The sequence below is a fragment of the Melospiza georgiana genome, chromosome 13, assembly GCF_028018845.1.
Source record: "Melospiza georgiana isolate bMelGeo1 chromosome 13, bMelGeo1.pri, whole genome shotgun sequence".
NCBI lineage: Eukaryota > Metazoa > Chordata > Aves > Passeriformes > Passerellidae > Melospiza > Melospiza georgiana.
The window spans coordinates 5,435,943-5,463,837 of record NC_080442.1 but is presented as its reverse complement, the minus strand read 5'-3'; the positions used below and the strand labels follow the sequence as shown (position 1 = coordinate 5,463,837).

Genomic DNA, 27,895 nt, shown 5'->3' with positions numbered 1-27,895 from the left:
GCACATCTTTGTGAGGACACAGCAGTAAATGGGTCCACTGTACTCTGCAAAAAATTAGATGAGAGTATGCTTTTATCTTTTTATCTCAAATTAGGAAACATTATTCTTAATCATGTTAGGAAGAACAACAATTCAGTTTATTTAGGTCATTAACTTCTCTGCAAAAGGAGGAGGGGCAGTGAAAGATATACTCTAATACATAGATGTAAATATTCACTCTAGCTGGACTAGAGCTATTATCTCACTGATTCTTGTAGTTGCACAACAGTCACCATGCAGCAAATGCCCACAGAAATTTGGTGTCTTTTTCAGTCACTAACCATCAGGGAACAACTGCATCCTGCATAAATAACTATTTATTGTGTTCAAAAATGAGATTGGTACATCTTTGCATATTACTACAGTATAATCAAATGACTTCTTTGAAATACAAGACAGTAGGGCATGATTCAAGGCTGGGTTTTCTTTTACTTTATAAAACCTAAGGAAAACAAATCTTTATAGCAAGAACACTTGCCTCAATGCCACACCATAGATTTAGTTGTAGCTTTGTAATATTCTTCACTGTAGAAAACAAACCAGATGCCTATATTATCACTTAGTCTAAAATTGACATTTGCACGGCAAAATTGCACAGTCATTTGATCATTATAAGTCCCCAATGGTGTCTTTTGAATAAAATTTCTTTGGTACAGGACAGGAAACTCAGCTGTCGATTAATCCTTCAGTTTAAAATTCACCTTACTTTTGATGGTAAAAGAGTTCACCCTGCACAATTGGCCTAAACACTAATCCTAAAATTCTTCATTGACATAATTTCACAGCAAATTTCCACAGTATTAGCTAAATTGCTACACCATTTGCTTTAATTTACAGATTTAACCTTTACAAATATTTGTATCATAAGGTGTATAGAACTGTCTGCAGCAGGGCTATCCAACTGTTTCCTTCAGCCAACCAAAGATGCTATAAGAGGATTTTTTTATCAGTTTCCAGGCACTCAGTTTCTAGTAAGTACAGACTGACTTATTCTTTATTCCACATTAATTACCTAGTAATCTTTAGGAACTGTAATACATTATGCAGAGTAAAATATAGGCAATACCAAAGGTTTTGGTGTTAGATGTGTCCATACCACCGTGATAATCTTGTTCCTGCAAGTTCAGACACTGAACACAAGAAAAAAACAAAACTTCAACACTACAAACCACTGGGAGATTATGGCCTTGGTCAGCAGCTTGTGCAATACATCAGAACTTCTACTTCAAGTCTAGGTCACGTTTTTGTGTAGAATCTATGCACCAGAACCTTTCTAAACTGATGTACATTGAAACAAGCAACAAACCCTACACTTAGCCTGATCTCAGTGTTACTGATGGGATTCTGTCACATCAAGATTCAACCCTGCAAGGAATTCTTCACAGCAAGATCTATTTAACAGCTCCATTAGTGATTCATTAATATCTCTGCTGAAAACAGAGTGAAAGTTTCCATTCACACAGGCTTCATTTTCCAGTTGAAAACTGCTCATTAAATCCTGTATCCACTTGATTTCCTCAGAAAGTTCCTGCCTGAGGGATTCGTAGTGGCTCTGCAGCTCAGCATATTTCCCACACACGCCGGTGAGACTGGCACTGACAGCCTCAGTGTCCTCGTGCAAGTGCCTTTTCAGGGACTCCACCTTCCGGTACTCGTACTTCAGCTGGGACAGCGCGTGCCTCACGCTTTCGCTCTCTTCTTTGTACCAAGCTTCCTTCTCATTATAAATGGAGAGCAGAGCATCCATGTCCTCCTGCAAGGAGTCGTGGGATGCAGCCAGGGTGCTGAAACCCTGCTCTACATGGGAAATGTCCTCCACAATGCGGGCAAAGCGCTCAAAGTTGATGTAGGTGTTGTTGGGGGGCATGCTCGAGTGGCACTTTATGGTGTACTCCCTCAGGCGCTTCGTCTTCAGCTGCGCGTTCCCCACCTTCTTGTTTTCCTGGACTTTGGTTTCATCTTTCAGCTGGTGAGTCGTCAGACAGAGGAACCAATATTACTGAACATTTACAAGACTGCAGCGATTCAAAAACTCTACACAAAGGATGCAGGGACAAAGGGCTTCCACAATGCTGGGAGATTCTTTGCTAACAAAGATTTTCCTTCGTGCATTTGATTAAAAGAAACAAACATCAAACACATAAGCCCAGACCTGAATGTGACAAATGCTTTCATTCCAATGTGATGAGTGCAAACAACATGGCTGCAATTTATTTTCATGCTAATTTTTAGCAATTAACAGTGTCAAAGCTATCAATATTTGTAGGAGAAAAACCAACAACTCTAATACCACTCCAACTAATGTTTTGTGCAATGCAAAGCAAAAACTGAATTTCAAAAATCCTCATTAGTCATGCTGAGACTAAATGTATTTTCAGTAAGAGACTTATCCACATAAGCAAGCAATGTTTATGATGAAAAAATACATACCAACACACAAATGTAAGCAAACCAGAACACAGGGTACACAGCAGTTCTCTCTCCAGAGAAATCGTATTTTCTATATTGATTGCAGTCAACTCTCAATTCCAGAAAACACGAAAACCAACACACAGTATGTGCCCATGCAAACAGAGAGGAATGGAAAAATGCAAACCCTAGTCCAATATGGGTACTGTAATGTGCAATAAACATCAGATCTTTGTTACTCTCTTTTTGAATGTTATCATAATAAAGGAAGTAATTTGCAGAAATCCAAGGATTTGGTCAGACCCAAGTAATTTTCTCCTTGTACATCTCTTTGAGTCACCCAGCATCAATCACAAAGTACTTAGAGGGCAGTTTTCCATTTAACACATCAGTTAGAGTGAGAATATGATCTCTGGTTTGCTCATGGAAAAAAACAAGATCTTTTTCTTTATTCAGTCTTACCGTTATCCATGGATGAGATAGAGCTTCCTGAATCGTGAGCCGCTTCCTAAAAAACAACAACACAAAAAAATCCCAAAGATTTGAATGATAAATACTTGGTACAGAAGTCCATTGACCCAAACTCTTCCTGGGCTTCCTATGAAGCCTTTATCAGGATCATTCCAGGAAAAGCCCTCAATTTCAAGTTTATGTTTCTCCCTGAGGCACACTGCTTGTGTGCAGTTTAGTTACTGTTCTAAACTTCAGCAGGTAACTGTCCTTACTCCACACAACTTTAATTCTTATTTCATCAAAATCTACTTGTACTTTTGTGCACCCTTCCATAAAAAGTTATACAACATTCCTTTGTTTTGTTCATCCAAGGTGCTTAGAAAATACATTCTTGCTATACACCTTTGATACATCTGTGTCTGAATCAACAGTAATTATACCAAAGCTGTCCTCTGGAACACAGTATTACAGCACTGCAGGAGCTGTTGCTTCCTGAAAGCAACATTTCTGAGAGGAATACAGCAAACCTAATCAAAGTGGATCAAACCTAACTTCCTTCTGCATTGTAGCAGTTTGGTGAAGAGCATGTTAAGAGCACTGAGAATCAAAGACAGAAACACAGCATTGCACAGGCACCATGTCTGCACAGGAGACAAATACCAACAGCACTGACTTCTCCTTGGAGCTGCTAGACCTGTGCAAAACTCTCATCAAACACTACTCTACCCCACACTGAGGCCTGATGATTTGCAGAAATCTTCATTGAACAGCTCCTTCTCTCTCATAGCTATTTTCTCCCCTAATGAAGCCATTAGAAAGAATCACAATGGTCTGACTTTCCTCCAGGACAAAGACAGTTACAGGGAAGGAGCTGCTACCTTGGTGTGCACTTTATTAAAAGCAAGTAAAACAAAACAAAACAAAAACAAAAACAAACAAACAAACACAAACCCAAAAATGGTGGTTCCTGTAACCTGGGAAGAAAGATCTCCATAGCTGTCACACAAACCCTAGGTGACTGCCACAGATACAGAGACTTAGACCAACTCCATATCAGCACATGTACTGATTTTTCTGGCATTGCACCACTGGGGGCATATTCTGGGATGGTATCACCTCCTTGGTAGAGTAGTTCATAAGGAACTGAAACAGTGGAGTGGTGGTTACCCTGAACTCAAGATTGTGCACATCATTTTCAGCCCTTCAGCTATACCCCATTGTGCCAGCTTGACTCAGGTGAGAATTCAGTCCTGAACATGGCATTTAGCTGAGGAGATTTGGTTCCTCTCCTCAGGGTTTCTGGATGCAGTGATTAACAAGGGTCACAGCAGCATCCACCTGTCTTGCTCTTGACTGGCAATACACACTGCAAGAAAAGCTTTTTCACTTGTCAAGCCACATTTCACCAGGTTTATTTTAGAGATAAATGGGTCTCTCTGAATATTTGCTTACCGTGTATCTTTCACCAGTAGTTTCTGAATAAAGTCTTTTGCCAGGTCACTAGTATTGCTGAAAAATTCCTCATCAAAATCGTAATTCACAGCTGTGATGTTGGCAAGTGTTTCTTGTTTAGTTTCTCCAAGGAAAGGTGATGCACCACTAAGCCTGGATAAGCCAGAAAGAGGAATCAGTTGGTAAAATAAACAGTGGAAGTCCCCTAATGAAATTACAGTGACTGTGGAATATACTCTTAGGACATTTGTGGCTCTTTTGTTGAAGCACCTCTGCCATGTAGGAAAAACTTTTGCAAGTCAGCATCTCTTTGTGTTGGAGAAGGAGCCTGGAGATGCTGACTTGCAAAAGTCTGGTTTATGGGAAATGGTATTTATACCAAGGAGATTGATCTCACCCCTTTTCTTATCATCTTCTGGACTATTATTGTGCTTATCTATTATGTCCAGCTTTGATAACAGTTTCAGGATGCAGCAGGCTCAAAACAGGACTGCAGCAAACTCCAGGGAACTAAACTGAGGTTTTGAATACTAAACCATTTGCTTACAAGATCCCACTCTCAACAAACCTTGTCTGTATTGCCACCACCAGGTTGGCTGGGAATACTGGGGAATAATGGGACAAATGCTTTCAGTTAGATGGGACCACCCAAGCTTTCAGCCCAATTCCCAGCTACCATATGTGATCTTATCCACAGAATAAACACTCAAGTGCATAAACTGCTTCCTCCCCCCTCTACAATCACACAACACCACCAAAGCATCTGAAACAGGCAGGAGAGCATGAGTGAGGTCCTCCAGTTGTCTTTGATGCACTAAATTTCATCTCATAAACCACAGTCAGTCTCAATTCTTCAGGGGTTTTACATACTTTCTCTTAAGCCTTGGTTCCTTTCCTGCTGGCTACAAGTAGGCACCTGTCCACAGACCATGAGCTTTGCTCCAAAACTGCAACTTGGAAACCTGCCCTAGGGCCTTGGCTTCTCTTCCCCTTCCCCAAATTATGCCATGAAGCAGCTGTAATTCCACCTTCTGACCCTTTATTGGAAGCCAAAATCAACAGTCTGCTATTCTCTGATTTTTTCTTTTTTTCTCTTTGGGGCTCAGTTTTGAAATCTGTGTAATGGGAGGATTCTCAAATCCTAATATCCAGTGCAACTGGCCTTTGTCATATCCTGACTCAGTGCCTGTAAATATGTTCCAGCAGACCTCAGTAATAAAGGCTTTGCCTTATAACCCACTGAATCACTGCAGAGTTACTGAATCACTGCAGAATTACTGAATTGAGGACTTAGATGCATTTTGAACTCTACACCTGATGATGGCATCCATTTGATTGCTGCCACGTTTGCTAAAGTAGGTGGCATCATAGACACACCCCAATTATTCAGAACACTTCTGAGCAAAAGGCTTTAAAATTAGGAGGCAATATGATTTGAAGGCATGCAAATTTCTCATCCACAGCCTATCCTGCAAGCTGATCCCTCCCACTGTAAAAAGTGTGCTCTTTTTTCCTGATCATTTGTGTGGAGACATTTTTCTACCTTAATGACCACAACAATCCTTAGTAGCCAAGCAGGTAAAACAGCTCTCCTGTGTTGGATGCAGTACAGGAACCACTCCCTTACTCTGTTCCCTCAGTATAACAGGAAGATCTGAGGAGCAGCTGGCTCTGTGCATCACTAATCACAGGCTAAGTATTCCCATCTGCTGCTTGACCTCAACTCTTAAGTTTTCCTCTCATCAAATAGGAACACCATTTTACAAAATCATTAAGTTTAATGTCCTGGCAAGTACAGGTGTGTCAGTGCAGACCAGAGTGCTGACAAAAAGCAAGGGTCTGGACAGTATTTTAAATCCCTTTACCTGAGCTTGGGCTCAACCAATACCCCAAACTTTTCTTTGCACTGCAGAAAAGAAGGGAATTTGTTGCACTGAATCTGATTCCTCAGATCCTATCTCTCTTCTACAGCTTTTGGGGTCTAACCCTGATGCATAGACCAAGATTTATTTTCCACACTGAAAAGACAATCCTTCTCTTTCAAGCCTCTGTACTTGTCCTGATGCCTGAAATGTGTAGAGCAAATCCATCTCATACAGGAGTCCACCTTCTTGAAGACTTATTCCTCTGAGTATCACAAGGATCAGCCAAAGCCATGGGTGCAAATTCCCAGCAAGCAGTGTCAGCTCCCTGCTCCCCAGGAGTCACAGGATTTCCATGGAAGTAGTTGGGATCAAGGATCACTGTCCACTGCTGCAATTCTCATGTCAAAGGAGAGGAAAAGCAAGGAGTGCTGTTCCTCTGTTATATGCATTCATTTTCACACAAGTAGTTTCCCAAGTTATCAAGCTCCATCTTAAAACTCTCAACTACTTGTCCTCAGATGCCCACAGAAACTCATTTCTTTGAGAGCTTGAGCACCTCATAATTCCCTCTTTTTACTTATTCACAAGTGACACACTTTTCTTCTAAAGAGAATCTGTATCTAAAAAGTATTCTGTGAACTATTTTTCCTTTATGCCTACTGACTATGATGGTCTCTCCAACCAACCTTTGCTTTACTAGCTTTAACAAACCCTTTTTTTTCTCCTATAAGTTGAATTATCAGTTTCCAGGGTCAACTTCTCTGCTCCTCTTTCAGCTTAAATTCACCTTTTTGAAATGAGTGACCTTACTTATGCATAATAATCTAGACTGCTACCTTTACAAGCAAATAAAAACTTCACTGTTTCCTCCTGAAATAATCCAACTTGTAAATGGGACTGTTACACTTTCTGTTTCTATGCTCTCAGGCTGGTAACTGACAGTCATTCCAGGAGCTATTCATCCTCTTGGCTTTTCCATCCTCTATCATTTGGAACTGATGAGATCCCATAAAATGCAGAAAAGCCTAGTGATGCTGGGGACATTTGTTTTCCTTCTGCTCAGAATGCCCCATATCCTTTACTCCTTATTTTAAATGGAAAAGGCTGTGGGATAACCCCCGTCTTTTAGACAAAGCCCTGCCCACCACACATGTGCAGGTCCCTAAATGGCTGAAGGGAAGAGCTGTTCTGTACCAGTGCCACAGAGCTTTAGGAACACTTCTACAGGAGGGATTTGCTGTACTCACAGTATGTAGGTGATGACTCCTATGCTCCTAAAAAACAAAGGACATTAATTGCAGGGGTTCTACATGACCAGTACTCTTCCTAATGTGCAGAATACACAACAGTCAATAGTAGCTGCAATAGAGGCAGGAGAGCCATTGTGACTTTAGATAACTGCTAACATCTCTCACAAAACAGGGTTTTGAGGAAAAAAATAAATTTTTCATATAACATCAAGTAATGTGGATATTGGAAGTCTGTGTATTTCTACTCAGTGGGTACTTACTACAGTGCACACATGAAACACAGAGGAGCAGAAACAGGATGTTTGACTTGGGGTGACCTCTTTTGCCTGCCTTCCCATTACATTAGTACACAGGTCTCCTCTGCATGAAGGGCTCTTACAAATAAAGCTGTCACAAGCTCTGCAGGAACATGTTTCCTTCTCAGAGTGCTCCTCTGCATGGACAGTGGCAAACAGTTAACTCTGAAACTGCCACCACTCCAGCTTTTCAATGTAACTTTGCAGAAATTAAATGTTTATCTTTTAATTTAAAATAATGTATAAAAATAGAATGACAGAACAAAGACTCATTAACTGTATTTAAGTTATTGTTTGCTTGGTTTTTTTTTTTTAATTTGTTGTGGTGCAATGGATTCTATTAAGAGCAAAATAGGAAAAAGTAATTGTACAGTAACCAGGAAAAGAAAGCACAAACACATTATAAAACTTACCACATGTCTGCAGCTAGCCCAAGGGGTTCATAGTTTACGATTTCTGGAGCTGTAAGAAACATTTAATCAAACAGCAGCAACTTAGGGAACAAATTTTTACCAGGCTAGAGTAGCAGGCCAAGAATTACCAAGAGGGAGAAGGGGAAGAGGGAAAAGTTGGTTAGGGAATACATTGTTTATAATTTTACAGCCCAAATACAACTGTTCAGAAGAGATTACGTAGCTTAATTTGGAGCATAATGCAACTCAAGAATAAGGGTAAAACAGACATTATATAGTAATTATCCTGCAAATTACAACAAATAACAAATTATTTCACCTCCCAAGAATGCTGCTGCCCCTAAGCATGAGCTTTTGTTTTGTTTTTTAACTGGTGCCATTATAGCAACTTCATAAATGCCAGTCAGAAAGAGCCCTTGAGCAAGAGATTGAAATAACTTGCCAGACTACACTGCTGTCCATGTCAAACTCTATTATCTTTATAAGAAACATTTCCTCATTGGAAAACATCCCCATATAAGACTGCATGCAAGAGAAAAGAGCAAGGGTGAAATAAGTTGAAAAAAAATAATCTGTAACAGCTGTGTTTAACTGGAATATTAATTACAATTCTCTACCCAGCCCCCAAACAAACCCCAAAATAGAAACTAGTAGAAAGGAGCATAACTTAAGTAGAAAGGAGAATAACTTAAAATCCAGGCAAGTCACATCAGAATTATGGCCAGGGAGGAACAAAAAGAGAACCACATGGAAAAATGTAAGGGGACATGAGGATACTCAGCAGGTGTACAGAGTGAGGTGGTTTTATTTACAAAGCAATGACAGACACCCATGTAACTGTGTACTCATGTACCACAATACAGAGATCTACTTATCCCAGGCAACAAGTAAAAAGATTATAATTTGAATATGCAGAGCTTCACAATCCCAATCCTGAATTTACATCTCTAAATATTTATTTGGCAGCAGCCTAATCTCACAAGAGTAATACTTCTGGTTTACAGAAAGCACCCTTGCTTATTCCAGAAAAATAATGTAAACCTCTAGATTTAAGTAGCCTTGACAGAAATAAGATCAAAACTACTTCTATTCCTCAATTTTTAACTTTGACAAGATGTCTCAACTTCCTCTGAAATTTGCAAAGTAAGACAAAGGAACACGTCACTCACCTACAAATTCTGGAGTTCCAAATATATTTTTAAATTCAACTCCATCTTCTATTTTGTGAGCCAGGCCAAAGTCGATGAGTTTGATGTGTGGAATAGGGATATTCTTGTCTAGAAGCATAATGTTTTCAGGCTAAAAATGACAAAAGATAGACCTATGTTATTAAAATATTCATTTCTTGGAAAGTAACAGAGCTTTCAAGTGCTTTTATTCCTTTGCATATACATCATCATAGAACAAGAAAAACACCCCTGTGCTTAACCATTTACAGTTCTTTAGATTGAGGTAGCAGGCAGCTGAAGCAGTGCAGGTGTCTGCAGACAAAATGCTACTGCCCAGCCCTGAGTGACAGCTGCACAGCACAATATTTTGCTGACAGCAATTTTACTGATCTGTTCTTGGAATTTACACTTCACAATATTTGCCCAGTTGACCCTATACTGTATTGTAAGCCAATGGAAAATGTTTTGGTAAATGCTGAACCTATTCAGGGAAGGAAAAAACAATTTCCCTATGAGATTAAATTCACAGCTGCAACAAAGCCAAGAAAAGATTCCGGATTTACCAGCTGAACAGTCCAGAAGATGCAAACAGTTGGGGTCAGAGGTCCTAGATCATACCAAGCTATTAAAAGAACATGTGGCATTCTCACAGCATTGTAAGAAAAAGCTGAAGCTTGAACTGTGAAATCAAAACTAACATGTTTAACCACAGACTCTACTTTTTTACCAGATCCAACATATTTCATAAAGTCCTTTCTTCAACTAAATTTCTCATCCTTAGCTACTCCCTAGCATGGCCCGAATTCACAGGTTTCAGAGTAACTGTGGGTTCAATTTATCTCCCATGATGAGCTTCAATGCATTCATCTCTCATAACTTAATCATAACTTCAAGGGCAGGAGCAAGAGAGTCTGATTCCCTGCTGGCAGCTGCCTGGCTTTTCCAGAGCAGAATCTAACGTGGAAGTTGCTCCTGCTAACACATTCTCTCAGTCAGAGCTGCACTGGGAAACAGAGCACATGAATAATTTATTCTCACAGTCATTGGACCAACCATGTGTTAGCCTCAGGGTAACAAGCCTGGCTTCTTTCATGGATCCAGGGCATATATGTTCATCACAGACACATAAGGTAAGCTTCTTTAGAACAGACAGATACAGAAAAGGTCACTGTCACTACCTCATGGAGGACTGTTTTATCCCTTAGGTGGTATAAACCATTAGAGCTCCACTGCAGGCAACAGAGCCCTGTCAAATGATGAGATAATGATGAACTATCCTCTATCTGATCAGATCACTGCTTAAAAATGCTTCTCTAATTTAACACTTGCTAAACTCCACACCCAGTCCTTTAAAACCCAGGAGATTTATTAAGTGAATATATAATATGTCATTTGATAGTCACTGTCAGTTTAATGATTCTTTACTTATGCTTTCTGATTTCTACCTTGCAATTCTTGCAACATCCTCAGTTACCACCTGACCTTACCCATATAAAATACCAAAATTAGCAGCTACAGATCAGCCAAAGACTAAATCAACATCTTTACCTTTAGATCAAAGTGAGCAATTTTCTTAGAGTGAAGGTAATTCACACCATCCAAAATCTGCTTGATGAACCTGGTTGCTTCCTCTTCACTCAAAGACTCCTTCTGTGCCAGGAAGTCAAAAAGTTCTCCTCCAGAAACCCTGCAAAACACACCAGAAAACATCCTGCTATCTCCTGCACTGTAATCCATAACATAAATGCAAGCAAAGAAAAGTAAAGCAGCAAAGAACCTCAATACAGTCAGAAAAAGTCTGCTCATGCAGACAACCACGAGTTTTGTGTTCTGGTCCAGGTGTGCCCAAACCTCCTTTTGGCTTCAGCTCTCTTCCCTGTAAATTAAGGACAGGCTTTTCCACTGATGCTGCAAGGATCACAAAGGTCTGGAGTTACATTGTTTGCTGAATCCCCAGACATGCACCTATTCAAAAGGTCAACTTAACCACTACAACTGTGATTTTTTAACATTTTGTATGAACAAGTCGTAAGAGTCAATAACTGCTGAAGAATTAATTTTCTTAGCAGTTCCCATGAGAACCTGAGATAGTAAAATGTGCCAACAGAAACTTTTCTTTACAGAACAGCCATTACCCTGTTCTACTACAGATTCTTGCCTGACATAACTAACAGGAAAGGATTTCTTTGGTGCTGAATTTTTTAAGAAGAAAGCAGATTGCAACAGGCTGGAAGGTACCAAAACCAGTTTTCCCAAATCATGGAAGTGCTTTAAGTTACTATGAGTTTTCACATCAAAACTGAAATTCATTCCACCCTTATTAGTATATAAGTTTTATTTTCATTTCTGTGCCTTCTACAGAGAGTTCCAGCACTATGTTTCTGTTTATCTGAAACAAGATCACCTAAATATTGAATTAGGCATTGTTTGCAGCTATTATTCATATTTATGTTTACATTTACTGTTGCCAGTTCACATTGTCATTAATATTACAGTTTTATTCTCTTCAGATTCAGTTTTGGGGGCACCCACAAACAGTTGTTACTCTTGGGTGCTGCTGCACCACCACCTGTGCTCAGAGTGCAAGCCAAGGGCCTGAGAGACTCTACAGTCATTTTGGAAAACAAGCTCTTGGCCTGTCAAAGCACTGGCAGGTCAAAATGCTTTGAGTTCCTCAGGTGCTGGAGTCACAGACAAGTCAGATCACAACTGGTGCTCCAGAGGTTTTTAGGGAATCACTGCTCTGACCCCAGGCTCCCACACAACACTGCTGGTGACAACATAGTGATTCCCTACTCTGCCTCTTCCAGAGGAAGCCACTGTCAACAGCTGCACAACCTGCAAGGACAAGTCACTGCAAGCAAGAGCAGCATGTCCAAAGCCACAAAGACATTTGGTTTGTGTCTTAGCTTCCTCTGCTGCTCCTGCTGGTGACAAGGTGCCTTGTTGCTCCAGAGACTTACACTGGGCATAGTGACTTGCCCATTGATTACCAGATTTTTTTTTCTCACCTCTCACATGATCAGAAACTTCTCTAATCCATGTGAGGCAGGACTCTTCACCTTGGCAGAAGTTACCTCCCTTCACCTGGGCAGAAGTCACTTGATGCTTTAATTGCTACAACTAAATACCTGGCAAACAAAATAAGCTCATATGACCCGGAAATATGTTGCAACTACTGTCTTTAGCTGCCACCTTCTCCTTTCTATTAATCTCAGTTTTTCAACTTGTGAGACTGTTACTTCATCTCTTGATTTTCCTTTCTAGGTGACACCTGCCAAGGGTCTCAGCACTACCATCAGCCTTTCTGGACAGGTTTTGTTGTAGAGAACACTGGGGAGGAGAGAACCTGTAGAGGAGACACTGGTTTATCAATCCAACCTGCCTTCAGGCTGCTTCTGCTTGGGCAAAGCAGGCTCCAGGCAGGGCCCAGGACACAGAGAACAGCAGCCCCACAGAAAGCTGGGGCAAGTCCCTGGACAATGTGCAGAAGGAAAGAGAAGCCCTGTGCCTGCCAAACTGCATTTCACAGCAATGGACCTGGCACTCCTCTTGAACAGGAGAACCAGCACCTGCAGAACTGACCTCTCTGAAAAGAGGAGATGGTTTTGCCAGCACTGTGAGTATGGGAGAGGGTCAACATTTCAGACAAATCCTCTTTCAAACACCAGGGCAGCTTCTTCAATTACCCAGCAATACTGGGGCCATTCCTTTGAAGCTGAAGTTCACTGTAGGTTACCATATGTGCTTGGCCAGGTGCTGCTACACTTACTTTGATAAACAGCAGGGAATATGAGACTCTGAGAGCAGGGTGTCAGAGGGGAAGAGATTTTCTGTTTACAGAGAGAATTTAATTATCTTTATTAGCAATTATCATCATCCTCAATTTGTATACAGCAGCTGAATGCAGAAGCCTTTATCAGGTCAAATTTCTGTTGCATGCAGATTTTTACAAACTGCAATATGTTACAGTCTGACAAAAGAACACACAAAATATGTCAGGCCACATGAGGACAGGGAAAAGCAGAAGGTAATGAAACAGGAGGTTGCTTTAGCTCAAGGTAGTCACCAGTGAGAAAGAGCAAGCTCCTTCCCTGTCTTTCAGAGCTTGGCTGCAGAGACCAACATTTGGCCAGACATACACTTCAAAGTTAACATGTGCTCATCATCACTCATATGCCATCTTCCAGCAGTCACACTAATCTCCAGGAATGCTCCCTGACCTAAATGTTGGCTCCCCTAGAGAGCTCCCTCAGAGATAAAAGCCTTATTGCCTGGATTCCATACACAAGGTCCTGGTGTCCTAGGGAATATATGGTCTACCTAACTTCAAGCATGGTGACTGTATTTCCTGCCCCATAGACAATGAAAAATTGCATCATTTTACATGTAGGGGTGAGGAGGTCCACTTGTCAGCAGGACCTAAATGACAGTGGTTTTCTCCCCTCCTATGGTGGCACAAGAGTAAACAGATTTTCATCATTCCCATCCTGCTGCTATTCATCCTCAACAGTCAATGCCAAGGGGTTAAAAAACCTTCTTCCCTTGCCTTCCTCCCCTTTTCTCCTCTAGCTGATCTAAATGAGGAAAATATGGAAGAAGTGAGAATGGCTGAGAATTTTGGAAAAGGCTTGATGGCCTCACATGTATTGAAAGAGATGAAAGCAGGAAGAAAAATAAAATGAGCATTCAGCGGTCACTTGCACTTCCTCCAAGGTTTGTGTCAGGGCAGCCCTAGGCAGACATGAGGTAATCTAATTCCTCCCTTAGTAAACTGTTTGCAAGTTGACAAGATTCCCTGGCCCAGTATCAAATGACCTCAGCTGATGTTCGGGTGCACCTGTATCCCCAGGGCACAGGGATGAGCTGGGGAAGCTGTTTACCACCAACCTCACTCAGTGCTCCTGCCGAGATTTGTGAAGCCTGAGAACGCAACAGGAGAACACAACAGCTCCATTTATCAGAGCCCCTGTGCTCTGGCAGCCCCTGCAGTGCTCTCAGGTTTCTATTCACCTCAGCCACGTGTGCAGGGCCCTTACTCACAGCTCCAGGATGAGGACCACGTCTGTCTTGTTCTCAAAGATGTCGTGCAGCTTGACGATGTTGGCGTGCAGGATCTGCTGCAGAATGCTGACCTCGCGCTCGATCTCCTCGCGGCTCACCCCGCGCCGGCTGGCCCGGCTCTGGCGCTTCTTGATGAACTTGGCAGCAAATTCCAGCCCTGTGCTTCTCTCTCGACACTTCTTCACTATAGCAAACTGGCCACTGCCAGGACAAGGAGACAACAGAAATGCTCTTAAGGCTTTTACATGACAGCTTCCCACATAAGCCAGCCCCATACAAAGGCTGATCCTGTAAGCCCCAAGCAGCACTGCTGAGCACCACTGAGCTTGTTCTTGGTACGAGAGTGAGGACTGTCAGGACTCTGCAGTCAAAGGCAGTACAGCATAACAACGTAACATCCTACTGTGTCTGAAATTGAGCAAAACCAAACAATGACTGACAAAAAGAGTTTAAACCTCTAAAAACAGTTCATGTTTAAATGAGTAAGATATGCCTCAAAAGGTTCAAGTTACCACTACTTCACTTAAGACCCTCAAGTCTGCAACACACCACTGGGTCTTCTGAAAGAACACACACATACACACACTAAAATATTTGTCTTTAAGAATAGTCCCTAGAGAAGAACTCAAATGAATCATAACTCTTTGGAAATGCAAAACTGGCCTCCAGTAACCAATCTCCAAATTAAAAAAAAAAAAAAAAGTTTATTTGTATTTATGCATTCACTTGATAATTTGATTGTAAATATAACTAGAGTAAGTGCAGGTTTCTCACTGCACCTCAAGGACAAAGAATTTCCCACTGTACCAAATAGTACAGTGGCTGCATTAAGGTTAAAAGGCATGTTCTTGCAATTTGCTAGTAAAACTTTCCTCACTGTGGCTCCTAATGCACTCCAAGTGCAAAATTCCTGCCTTATCTCCTAGGAATTGGTAGATCTCCAGTCCCAGAATACACATTTAGTATTACATACTTCCTTGTAGGACATTATATCCAAAATTGGAAGGAAAAGGCTCATCTTTCAGGTACCATAACCTTTAGCTACTGTGATTTTATCAGATAGGACCTCTTTATAAGAATCATAAACAAACTCATTAAGTGCATCCTCCCATGACTACACTGTATAAGCACTGAGCTGTTGTTTTCAATATTATTATATCATTCACTGGCTTGGTAAATGAGGAATCCAAGTACAGTTGGTATTTAAATTATGCAGCATACACAGCAATTATATTCAGCACCTCATTAGATGCTGTACTTAGTGCTTCATCAACACAGACATCTGAATGGAGTCTGTCTTAAAAATACAAAGGAGTAGAAATTCAAAATTAAGGCTGTCACTTGGTGCTCAATTGCTCTCAAAGGCTCCCCCCCTATGGCAGATGCAGCCTCTCATTTCAGAGTTCAAACAAATGCCAGGCAGCCTGACATACTTCTTTTAGTCTTTCATTTTCATAATACATCCTGAACCCTTCCCAGGAGGGAGGCAGGAACAGATGGGACAAGAGTACTTATCCCTTTGGGAATAATCATTCACAAATGGAATTGAGACTGTGGCCGTTTGTCACATGCTTTAATTCATTCATATTTCTCCTGCTTTTATCATTACCTGCAAACCCTAGAGAAATTCCCACTACAAAATTCCCAAACTTGCCTTAAACATTCTACTAAAAGAGTTTGCTTTGTAGTGCTGAGAGCTGCTTGTGTAAAACATCATGATTTTCATGTTTTTCATGTTTGCTGGATCATATTTTGCAAGACATGCATCTTGCATGGTTCAGACTTTCTGAAGAAACATGGTATCAATGTTCCTGTGCTTGTTTCCTTGAATTCTCTCTAGGGACAAATTTTGTCAAAGTTCAGGAGAAAATATTTTTTTATGAGTGCTGATTATGGGAACAAACACAATCACTTCTGCATTTAGAAATTCCAGTGATACTGTGGATTTTGTACATTTCTGTTGATGCAAAAGCTTACAAAAGTCATAATGACACAGCATAGGAATTTCTGTCTTCTCCTTTGACATAAATAATTGTCCCAGACTATAACTATTGCAGTACCAATTCTCTTGTAATCTACTATTGCTCCCCTGCATGTGTGGTCACCAACACACACTGTTGCTGCTCCTGTCCCAGCATTCATGCCACTTCCCATATCCCTTTAAAAAAGGCTTTTGCAGACAACTCTTCAGTGGGAGAGTTTGGGACTGAGGAGAAGAAGGTACAAGTGACAGGGAAGGACACCAATGCTCAATTTCTTATCCTGTGACATTTAAGACAGTTACAATGCAATTACTAATGAAGAGCTCCTGCAGGTCCATTCAGCTATGAAACAAGAGGATGCCTCACAGGCATTTTACAGTCACAGTCAGACATTTTGGATTCCTTGTCAGCTACAGAGATTGTAAGGCCAGGAGCAAGACGGCAGTGGTTTTGTGCCCTCTCATGCATCTGCCTTCAGACTATAAGAATCAAACTCTGTCAGCTTCCAAAACTTTTGACCTAGGCTAGGAAAAAAACAGAAGAAAGGAAAGTATGTCCTCCTGACACGTAAGTTGACAGAACTGAGAAATTAAGCCATTTAGATAATTTCACATGTGGCATTTGTACCTGATTTTAAACTTGAAACTGAATTTCACAGCTCAGATATCCAAATTTCAGCCAAAAGACCTTGCCAGAATTCATGGGTTTTAGTACAGTGCTGAAACAAAGATGACTTGGATCATGAACAGAAGTATTTCCAACACATGCAGGATAAGCTCAGGGGCTGACACTTCTGGATGGAGCCTACCTGGACCTCAGTAAAGCCTTTGGCACTGTCCCCCACAGCATTCTCGGAGAAACTGGATGCGCCTGGCTTTGACACCGGTCTTTGAAATCTTTTCCAAACTTAATGACACTACTATTTCTAATTTCTAAAATGTTTTTTTTCCAAGAAGTTACATTTGTTCCCTTCCAGAAATATTGTGGACAGCTGTGCAACAGCCTTGTCACACACTAAGCATCCTTAATTGTGGAAACAGCTGAAGAGTATGAACAATAGCAGCTGCATCGTGTCAGTTATAATATAATTAGGTACAACATCAAATCTGTCCATCAGTAACGATGGAATTTATCCCAGCAATGAAGACAACCCATCATCTGCATTGCTACTATCATGTAGGAGGTTTGTCACTGAATAAGAGCACAAAGACAATATTACTGGGTGGTTTTGGAGTCTATTTTCAGAAGCATGCTTTAAAAGAGCACAAGTTCAGCTCATTTAATCATGATGCACTTCAGGAGAGGATGTGGGAAGAGCGAAGCTGGACAATCCAGAATAACAGGACAACTTCTTGCTCTTTGTCAAAGTTTCCTTCTAATACTGGTTCTGGAGGGTAATGCCCTGGGGCAGAATGTCATCTGAGAGCAAGAGCAGTGCAGATGCCAGTCTGAAATGCCCCAGTGCCCAGCAGAGCTGCTGCCCCACAGCTTTAGAATAAAGAGAGCCGTTAAGCAACTGCTTGCACAAGTACAGGTTTATTCCAGTCTTCCTCTGATGTTCCTGGAACACTGCATGGCTCAGGAGCTCTTCTCAAAACACTGCAAATATGTAAGAAAAGTACTGAGATGACAGTACAAGTTACCTGACTCCAGTCAGGCTTTCTGAGGCCTGAGTGGGGAGAAGTCAGGAAGCTGATTCTGTCTATCATTTCAGAATAGCAAACCATTTCTTCCCCAAATACCAAATGTGTTCCCTTTCTTTGTGTTCAGTCTATTTCTTTATGTCTTGTTCATATTCAACCTAATTTCATTAAAGAATTCTAAAAGATATGATGACGATGCCTTAGTTGTTAAAATTTGAAATTCCCATAAAAGACATGATATATGAGAACACATTGACAGATGCACTTTAGACTGAAATATGTTTTCAACAAGTTCATCGAAAAGTAAATGAATCTGGGCAAAGGACAGTGCTCTGGCATTCTGCCAGTCAAGAGGTGACACAACTCCCTACATGAGCCAGGGCAATTTACTTAGGAACAGATTTGCAAGGGATTTTAGGCAGCCTCCCGCTGACTTTAACAGTAATTAGGTTTCTACACACTTGATGGAAAGTAACACCTTTGTCCTTCTGTACCTAATTTCCCCAAGTCTGTAAAATACAGGTAATACTACTGGAAAATGAAATAACATTATATGGGGTAAGGATACAAATTCATTTCATGTCACTAGGTATCACTAGAAGTGCAATTATAATAATTCATATTTTATTCACTAGGTGTTCCTGCACAAGAATACATGACCTGAAAAGAGGCTAAAATAAAAGTGAACAGCACCTAGACCAGTTTTTAACTGCTTAAATTCACAGGCAGTACTGTGACTGCATAAGAGTTTAAAGGTACTAAAAATACCTTATGAAATCATCCTGTGTACATGCATGAGTCAATAGACATAAACATAACCACAATAATAGCACTTAGCCAACCTGAACACAGGGCTTCTCTGCCTTCAAGGCTGGTGTGTTCAGTTCAGCAGAGAATAATTCATTCTCATTTACATCCATTGTTATAATGTCAACAGTTTTGTTCATCATGCCTTTTTGCCACTATTAAATTTGACTGGTTTTAACTGGTCATCTCAAGCTTAGAAAAAGTCTGCACCTTATTACATTTCCATCTTTTTCATTCCTATTTACTTTTCTTGGAAAAATATATGAGTAATTTTATCCATTTATGGTTGGGTTTTTTGCTAACTTTCAAAGCAAAGCCCTGGAGAATTCTTGCTGAATTCGAGGAAAACATATTTTTCACTCTTTTTTTTTTCTAAGTGATCAGAGCAATTGCTCAACCATAGTTTTATTAAACTAAATACTCTCCCCCCTCTTTGCTTACACTTCAGAGATGACTTCTGCTATTTGCAACTGCACTGAGTGCTCTTCCCAGCAGAGAGGACAGGAGTCTGCTTGGAACAACAGTGAGAATCTATTTTTATGCTTTCTGTTCATTTATGAAACACAGATCAACCAAAGACCATGCTAAGTTCACAAAATATATGCATAAAAGCACATATATATATGGAGGGGTTTTGCAGGAATTCTGTAATCACAGCTATAAAGATGTAAAAGCCTTCTGTAAATGACAATAATTTGCAGTGCATTTTATTTTTTATAGACTTTTTGTTTTAGACTAAACCAGGATTTTGGTACAGCAAAATTTAATCTACACAGTAAATAAATAGGAAGTCAAATAGCACAGCATTTATAAAGAAATTAGAGTAGGATAGTTGAAACAGTAAATCAGAAATTCTACGGCAAGGTCACCAAAGGGAAAGTATCTCACTGCTTCCGTGAGGCTTTATGGAATAAAACTAAAAAAACCCCAAAACCTTCTTCTGTTAAATACTCTGATGGCATCTCTTGTAACTTCAAAAATAGTTTTAAAAATAAGCTGTCACAAATGTCACCACTGTTTAAGCTGATAAAACTGAGTTTTGGTTTTCTTGTTTGTTTTTCTTCCCCCCCCAACAAAATGCAAAGGAAGTGATTACCTCTCCTAAAGCAACTACACAGAACTTAAACTACCAGATGCCAGACTATAACAGAATGATTCAAAACCTTTTTAAATAGGGCATTTCACAGGAATTTCACCAGACTACTAAAAAGTAGTAGAAAGAAAAAAAAAATCAGCTGCAGCTTTTAAACACAGTGTGAGTTTTTGCTCACAACTCACCTTTTACTGATTGTGTAATGTTCTAGAGCAAAGTGACTTTGGGGGATAAATTTCAATATTCCTGAAGGGAAGTGCTGAGCACCTTTGGACATATTCTGTCTTTGATAAAGTCACTGACACCTTTCATCTCCATCTCTCTGAACTCACACAAGGGTAACCTACACACCCTGACCCAAAGGTGATCTCTGTGTCCAGGGCCAGAAAAGAGTCAGAAAAGAAGAATATTGACACTTAACAGAAGGGTCTGGTTTACTAGAATAAGTAGAGAGCAGCTCATTTGAAATTCAAAGAGAGTTTGATAAATCTAATGTTTCTGAACAGTGCTAGGAATTATTACAAGCTTTCAGTACAATAGCACAATTAATACCTTAGCCATGAGTCACAAGAAATTGTGCTACCTCCTGAATCGTCAACAGCATCTCCTGAAACTGCTCAATGCTTTTGGAAACTTCCCAATCCTGCAGTGCCCATCCATGTGGCCCTTATCAGCTCCTCCTGAGACTGGAGATGCAGAGTCAGCAGTGAGAGAGATGAGCCCAGCAGCTCTGACAGGTTCCCAACAGCCTGGCAAGCTCTCTGTGTAATCTGAAGCTCAAGAATAAAATGCATATGATGAAAAATCCTCCCTGCTTATCAGCCTTAGCTTTTGGATTGAGTATCAGTGCTCAGAGTGGCAATGAGCAGAGTGCAGAGAGCCAGGGAAGGTCAGAGCTGACTCATGCTCAGCAGGAATAGCTGATCTGATAAGCTGTCCCTCTCACCATGTGGAACAACAGCAGGACAGACGTAATGTGTGTAAGAAAGGTTAGCACATTGCACCTGGGTGAGTAAAGGTCCAAACACACCCAGATATGGACTGAGAGTAACAGGCCCAGGAGCACATGAATTGTAAGAAAGAGGGGAGAAGTATTACAGTCAAATAGTTAAATGACTTTTCTCCTTCCCCACGTATCAAACAGATGGAAACTATGCTGACATTTCATTCAAGACTTTAGGAAATTATCTGTAAGGCCAAAACTGCAAAGAGTTGCTGAAATTCCCATTTCACTGCTCAGCTATTACAACAGGTCTTCACTCTGGTTCAAACTGGTGTAGAGTGATAACAAGGATTAACAGATGTCACCTGAGACCTTGACCATCAGACCTGTGAGCTCTATTCTGCATCAATGTTAACAATTTGCCCAGTGCAGTTAGAATTAGAGTTCCACTATGTTTATTTCATGTGCATTTTTACTCATAAGTAATATTTTTCATTTTTAAAGTATGGAATTAATACTATACACAGTATATTTTCTCAGCTGTTGAAATTTCCATCTGCTTTCTATTCCATGCAAAATGGAAAAAATAGTTTTATTTTTACAGAAATGGCAAAACAAAGATTGGGATTAATATTTAATGTCTTTTTCTGGAAATAATATTCTGCTTATTATTCAGTGGTGAAATAAATTACAAAATTTGAGCTTTGTGAGAACTACCACATCATCAGGTCATCATCTCTAATTATACTCTCAAAGCCAGACATGGACTGAGGAGATCCACCTTGATGATGGAAATGATCTCAGTGTATGCTGATGATAAGGAATGCATGACTTTGTTACAAATTAGGCCAAGGCCAACTCTTCTCTCTTACTGTAGATAGAGCAACTTTGTTATTAGGAAAAACCCAAAACCTTTCATTTTCTCTGCACTTTCTGTAACAAATGTTTTCTTTTGGAAACAGTTAAGGTAGCATTGAAAACTAATACTGAAACCTGCTAGAAGGACTAAAAAGAAAAAAAATCAAGAACAGTGACTGCATCAGACAGCTGATAACAATCACAGTGATTGTGACCAAGTTCCAGATGCCAAAACTGTTTCAGCAGAAGATTCACATACATGAAACATGACTTACAGGATCTGTAACAAGAAACATTACAGAAGTGCTGGCTAGTCCTCAGGAACTAAATTAACATTTTGCATCAAACACAAAGGCCTGCTTTGTGTGTGTTGTAAGAGAAAATAATCCAGAGTTATTCTTCAAAATTTAAAGAACTAATTTAAAGTGCAAACTAATCAAAGAACAGAGTTAAAGTTCATGTCTGAGAAAGCACAGTACTGAGCAATTTCTACAGTTAGAAAAAACCATTCCTGGTATGAAGATACTGTGTGGTGTGAGTGAAGGGTAACTTTACCAACTGCAACCACAGCTCTGTTTAGCAGGGAGAGTCCAGCTAGCTGGGGGCCAGGACTTTTCATTGCAGATTTCCAGGTTCCTGCCCTGCAAAGAGCACCTGGGTTATCTCTGCTTTTTGTTTTCACTGCATAAATAAATACTTAGTTACACTGTCAGAACAGTGACTCGTGCCAGACTCCAAGGTCCTATTACCACTGGTAAAATGCTGCATTTGCTGTCCTTAAAACTTCACCCAGAAAATGGGGTATCTCCTCTCTCAGAGAGCACAGTTAATCCTCCCCACACAAGCACAGAGGAAGCAGGCACTTGTAGCTGGAGATGGGGAACTACAGGAGACATAACAAGCCACTGATGAAAGATGGAGCTTGGCTTTAAACATGAAACCACAGCCCAGGTCAGTAGGGGCTGAGAAACTGGAGGCTCAGTTATGTCCAAACTGATCAACAGAAATCACAGTGGGTATTTTCTGCATGAAGGCATTGACTGGCCCAGGAGATGAGGAATGAGCATAGCTGCCAGTTACTGATACAGGCAAGAAACTGCAGTGACAGGGGGTTAGGCTGGCCCACACTGTGGAGGAAGGCAGAGCCCCTTCCCTCCAGTGAAAGGACAACAGTGAAGGAAAGGGGGAGACTTCCATGCTCAGAAGTATCACTCCAAGGTTTGTTTGTTTTCCTCTGTTAAGTGTGAGTCCTTGCAGGCTGCAGAGCTGAGCTGCAGGAGCAGGACACTGGCCCAGGACAGCAGTGCCAGGCCCACACAGCCCTGAAGGAGCACACTTTCTCAATGGGCACGGGTAAAAACACTTTGGGAAAAGCTCCATGACACTTCCTACCCTCAGCCCCAACTTGGCATGTAACAGTGACACTGCCCAGAAGGCACAAATGTCAACTGCTCTCACAGCCTCACTGGCACCACATTTAGGTAATAGATTAATGACTCTATGATACATCCCTTTATAAATCACACTGTGCGTCTCAAATTCCAGTACCTACCAGCACCATCAGTGTTTGACAGTACAGCTGGAAAGGGCTCCTGGATGTTTGTACAACACTTTATCTGTTGTAAAAAGCCACAACTACCCAGCCAAAACAGAACAACTGAAACATTACATCAAAGGCTTTCCAGTGAGCTTTACTGCTGCCACTTTCCTGGAAACCATAGCCCTAGCTCAGCAGGGCAGTTCTTCTTTCTCTGGGCCTACCGTGCCCTTGATTTGAGACTTTCCATTCTTGGTTGTCTCCAGCTGTCACCTCCCTTGCCACAAGAAGCAGCAGTTATTTGACCTGCTGCATATTCCCAGGAAGACAAGTTAGTCTTCACTTCTTCACATTTTTCAAGGAGTATTTCCACTGATTTGTCATGCTTTTAACATCCCTGCAAATGGATTAGGCCAGGATCCTCCTCAAAACAGTACAAATTGTTAAAGTCTTTAACAATTTCTTTATCATGTTGAAATTTGCTAAATTCACTTTAGAGTCCTCTTTTTAAACTTCCTTTCAGCTATGGTTAGAGAACCTCAGTGCCCACAGAGCTGAAAGTGACTGATACTATCTTGAGGGAAGCAACACAATTATACATGTATATTTGAAGTATTGCACACATTGAGCACAGGCCATGCTAAGCTTCCCAAATGGAGCTGCTATAACAAACAAGGCCATCAGCAAGTTGTCTCTAAGGCCACATGCCTGATAGATTGCTCCCTGTGTGTACCTTTGGAGAAGTTGAGCAACAGAGGTTGGTATAAGATTAATATTTGAATGACTGAGGGAATGTTGGAGCTAAGCAGCTGGTCAGAGCACACAGCTGCAGCCATGGAAAACCTGCTCCCTTCTCTGCAAACTGCCTTCTCTCACCCCCCTGCCTTGGCCCAGCACTGACAGCTCTCTCTGAGCTGCTTCCAGCCCCACAGGGACCCCGAGGATGACCTGGCTGGGCAGTGCCTGCCCACATTCTCTGTGTGCAGGGGAGCTTTGCTGTGGTCACCCTCAATGCTGCACAATGACAGGAAGGGCCTCCTTTCATCACCAGAGCAGAGCTCAGGCTTTGCAGTCTGTGGTGGATCAACCTTTCCTGAGTGCTGTGCAAAGACTTTCAGATAAACAGGGGCTGGCTCTGTCAGTGAGATACTCTGTTTTATCTGATGGCTGAATCCCTGCTAGAACAAGCACTAGGCCCATGTTAACAACTAGTTCTGTTCTCAAGAAGTGACAAACTCAGTGAGGAGGACAAGAACAGGACAGACTCTTCACAGATGTTGCTTGAAAACATTTTTGTGACTTCTGCCACCAGAATGACAATAAATGAATCCTCTACCTGTGAGTAACTAACAGCTTGTTGCAAACTGAACTAATAGAAGGCATCTACAGGTTCTAAGGGCATCAGTCAGCATTGGAAAAGATCAGTCACTGCAATCTGTCCAGCATGTTAACTTCCTTCTAGCAAAGCAAAATACCATTTGTCACTGGCCCTCAAAACCTGAAAGTGAAAATACACTGACAAAGACAGTGTGACATTGTACATGCAGCCTGAAGAGGAGGAGGGCTGCTGTGACCACACAAACCCTGACCAGCCTCTCTGGCTGATTGAAGAAGCAATGGCAAGCCTTCACCAGATTGTTTCAGCTACACTTCTCCATTGAAAATCCCCAATATCCATCAGCTTGGTGAATTATGTTCACCATCTCAAAAGATTCCCAAAACTAATTCAGAAATCAAAATAAAAATAAATTACTCAGTCTCCAGTTTCTCATTTTAGTAGTTTGACTGTTTAACCTAGGACCTCATTGATAAAAACCACACCTCTTACACCCTCCATTCAGCACACACTGAACTTCTTTATTGCTCACTGTTGTGAGGTTTTCACTGTCAGACTGACACTCTCAGTACTAAGCAGTTAAAAGCAAAGTAAGTAAAAAGTAAGCAGTTAAAAGTAAGCAGTTCCAGGAAACTTAATAGTTATGGCCTTCCTGAGAAGGAAGGGAATGGAAAACAAATTAACAAACAAACCTCAACCCCTCTCCCATTAAAAGGAGTCTTCTCACTAACTCTAAAAATTAAATAGCTGAGAGTGAAAAAAAAATTCCAAACATCATCAGCTGAGGTGTTTTAATGGAGCTCATGACTGGCCCTTGAGAAAGGGTGATGGCACATACACAGTCATGTATGGAAACCAACTGCCACACATTGGGAAAGAAGCCAACCTGTGCACAGCCCTAATTTAGCTATTTGCATATTAAAACAAAAACCATTAGAGGGTTGGACACTGAATGGGAAGCAGCCATCCTCACCCAGAGCACTGGATGTTGCTGAGAGACTGAGTACCCAGTACCCTGGGTATCCAGTTCACAACCCCAGCAATGTTTCATGGTTAAACATGGTTACAGTTGGTAATTACACCTGTAATTAATACCTGCAGATAAGCCTTTATACATTAAAGAATATCTACCAGCATTAACCAGTCCAACTGAAGATCTGAGAGGTAAAAAGCCTTTCAGGAATACGTGATCCTTTCTTTGTAGGCACATATGAGCAAGTGATGTCAGTGCTTGGAGTCAGCTGAAAACAACAGTGCTATGGGGAGTGCTGCTCAAAACAACAGGACAAGTGGAATTGCTGTGTCTGTGGCAGCACCACAGGCTCCTGTTCCCAGCTGGCTCTGAGAATGGGCATGTGAACTCAAATCTAAAGCACGGACACAGGAGACACCTATCTACAAAAGACAATGCAAACATACCTTTTGTTGTCCTAGTTGCAAGAAAAGAAACAGAAAAAACAGTTAGCACATTTAATCTAAAGAAAAAACCCAAAAAAAACTACAAAAATCCTATCCAAAGTGCAGTCTTTGTCAAGGTGTGTGTTGCTATTGCAGTATATTGTAACTGATCCAGGCTATCACAGGCAGAAGGAAGCAGCAAATATCCCCAGTGTCAGCTTTTAGAATCACTGGTGTCATCAGTGTGACCTTACCTTCCCAGCTCTTCCCCAATTTCATAAATGTCCTCCACCTTCTGTTGCTTGAAGAAAGCCATACTTGGTCTCTCATTGATACTCAAGGATGATGCAACTAGAATATGAATGAAGAATGACATTCATTACATCCTGCAAGAGGCTGAGTCTCAGTAACAAACATTTGTGGTACAGGCACTTTGAATCCATTGCAGCTCATTCATGACCAAAGTTACCACTGATCAGTCAAAATAACTAACTCAGCCAAATAGTGAGGGCTCAAATCTGGAAAGAGATGAGCACCTTAAGTGAAGGAGATTCTTGGCCACCACTGATGTACCCAAGAACACAACTAACTGGAGGGACGGAACATACCAAGAAACACAAACGTGATAAAAGGAAAATGAATTAATTATTTACAAAGTTCTGGACAATAAAGCCTCCACACTACACCAAAGAGAGTGAGCACAAAAAGTAGCATTACAGATTCCCTCAGCCAGATCCTCAGCCAGGGAGACCAGGAGGCAGAGCTGCCTTTTCCTCAGGTCAGGCAGTGCTCCTGAAGCACACAGGCAGGACAGCACACAGACATTTGAACCTCTGCTGGAAAAAAAGTGCCCATTCCCTCTCCAGAGCTTTCAGCACATCTTCCATCATGCACAGTAGGTGTTTCAAATGAGAAGAACACCAGCAGCATCTGCTACAGGTGTCACTCTGTGTAACTGTGCAGTTTGTGTCCTGAACACAATCTTTTAAACTGATATCTCTGTGACAAGCTCCACACTGGTGCACTGGAGCATCTGTGCATTACACTGGGCTGCTTCTGGAAGAGGAGCAGATGAGAACTCACAGAATTCCTTGGGATACACCTCCACAGCAATGGATGTTATGGGAACAGCATAGATTTGAACAGAGTAATTGGCCAGTCAGGTCATGAACAATTTGCTATTTCCTGTGGAGATGAACATTGGCACTATGCCCAACTACTAAATATCTACTGTTTAGATCAGAACATGTAAAATAGCTGTAAGGCTTCTAGTAGCACAATAAAATCTAATTGCATTGAGACACATAGTTATTCTCACACATCTCTACACTCAACAGTGTATCTTGTCAATGTAATGGGTTTTGTTTGCTTTATGAATCCCAGATGCTGCTTCCTTCAGATGTACTGGGGACTTCCAAGTTCCTTATCTCTATACAGCTGCTGCAGATTTTTAAATTGCAGTCATTGGCAACTGACTGGTGCATATTGTGAAGCATATTTCACAAGCAAATAAAGCTCCATTTTGATCCTTTAGAAATAAGTTCAATTCAGTGTTGCAAGATTCAGCAGACCTATAAAACAGAACTAAGTATCAAAGAGCAATTGCAATATTCCTGACAAACAGAAAGGCATACAAATTGAAGATTTTTCTCAAAAAAAGCAGGTATTGTGAGCAGAAAATACATTGTAAAAATCTAACAATTCCTCAATACACACCCAAGCTGTCATCATTCACTCACCTCAGAAAAAATGATTGGTTGCTTTGTTTGCCCCAGCCCTTTTTACAAAGCACTGGCTTCTAATACATGGGTGGCATGTTGAGTATCAATTCCTTTCCAAACATGCTCTTTCTGTTACTTCAAAGGAACAGAAAGTCTCCTAGTGCTTC

The 27,895-nt window shown here is 41.0% G+C and overlaps 1 protein-coding gene across 1 annotated transcript in view; it reads right to left on the bottom strand.

Moving 5' to 3' along the window:
- Nucleotides 1-456: 456 nt before the first annotated feature.
- DAPK2 (death associated protein kinase 2) overlaps nt 457-27,895 on the bottom strand; it is a 32,117-nt gene continuing 4,678 nt past the window's right edge. Inside the window, exons 2-10 of the mRNA XM_058033382.1 lie at nt 26,262-26,358; nt 14,390-14,611; nt 10,895-11,033; nt 9,347-9,476; nt 8,178-8,226; nt 7,466-7,492; nt 4,354-4,506; nt 2,911-2,956; nt 457-2,005 (exon numbers count right to left, since the gene is read on the bottom strand). Of these exons, the coding sequence (XP_057889365.1) occupies nt 1,370-2,005; nt 2,911-2,956; nt 4,354-4,506; nt 7,466-7,492; nt 8,178-8,226; nt 9,347-9,476; nt 10,895-11,033; nt 14,390-14,611; nt 26,262-26,323 (1,464 nt within the window). The 5' untranslated portion in view covers nt 26,324-26,358 and the 3' untranslated portion in view covers nt 457-1,369. The remainder of the gene's footprint in view (nt 2,006-2,910; nt 2,957-4,353; nt 4,507-7,465; nt 7,493-8,177; nt 8,227-9,346; nt 9,477-10,894; nt 11,034-14,389; nt 14,612-26,261; nt 26,359-27,895) is intronic.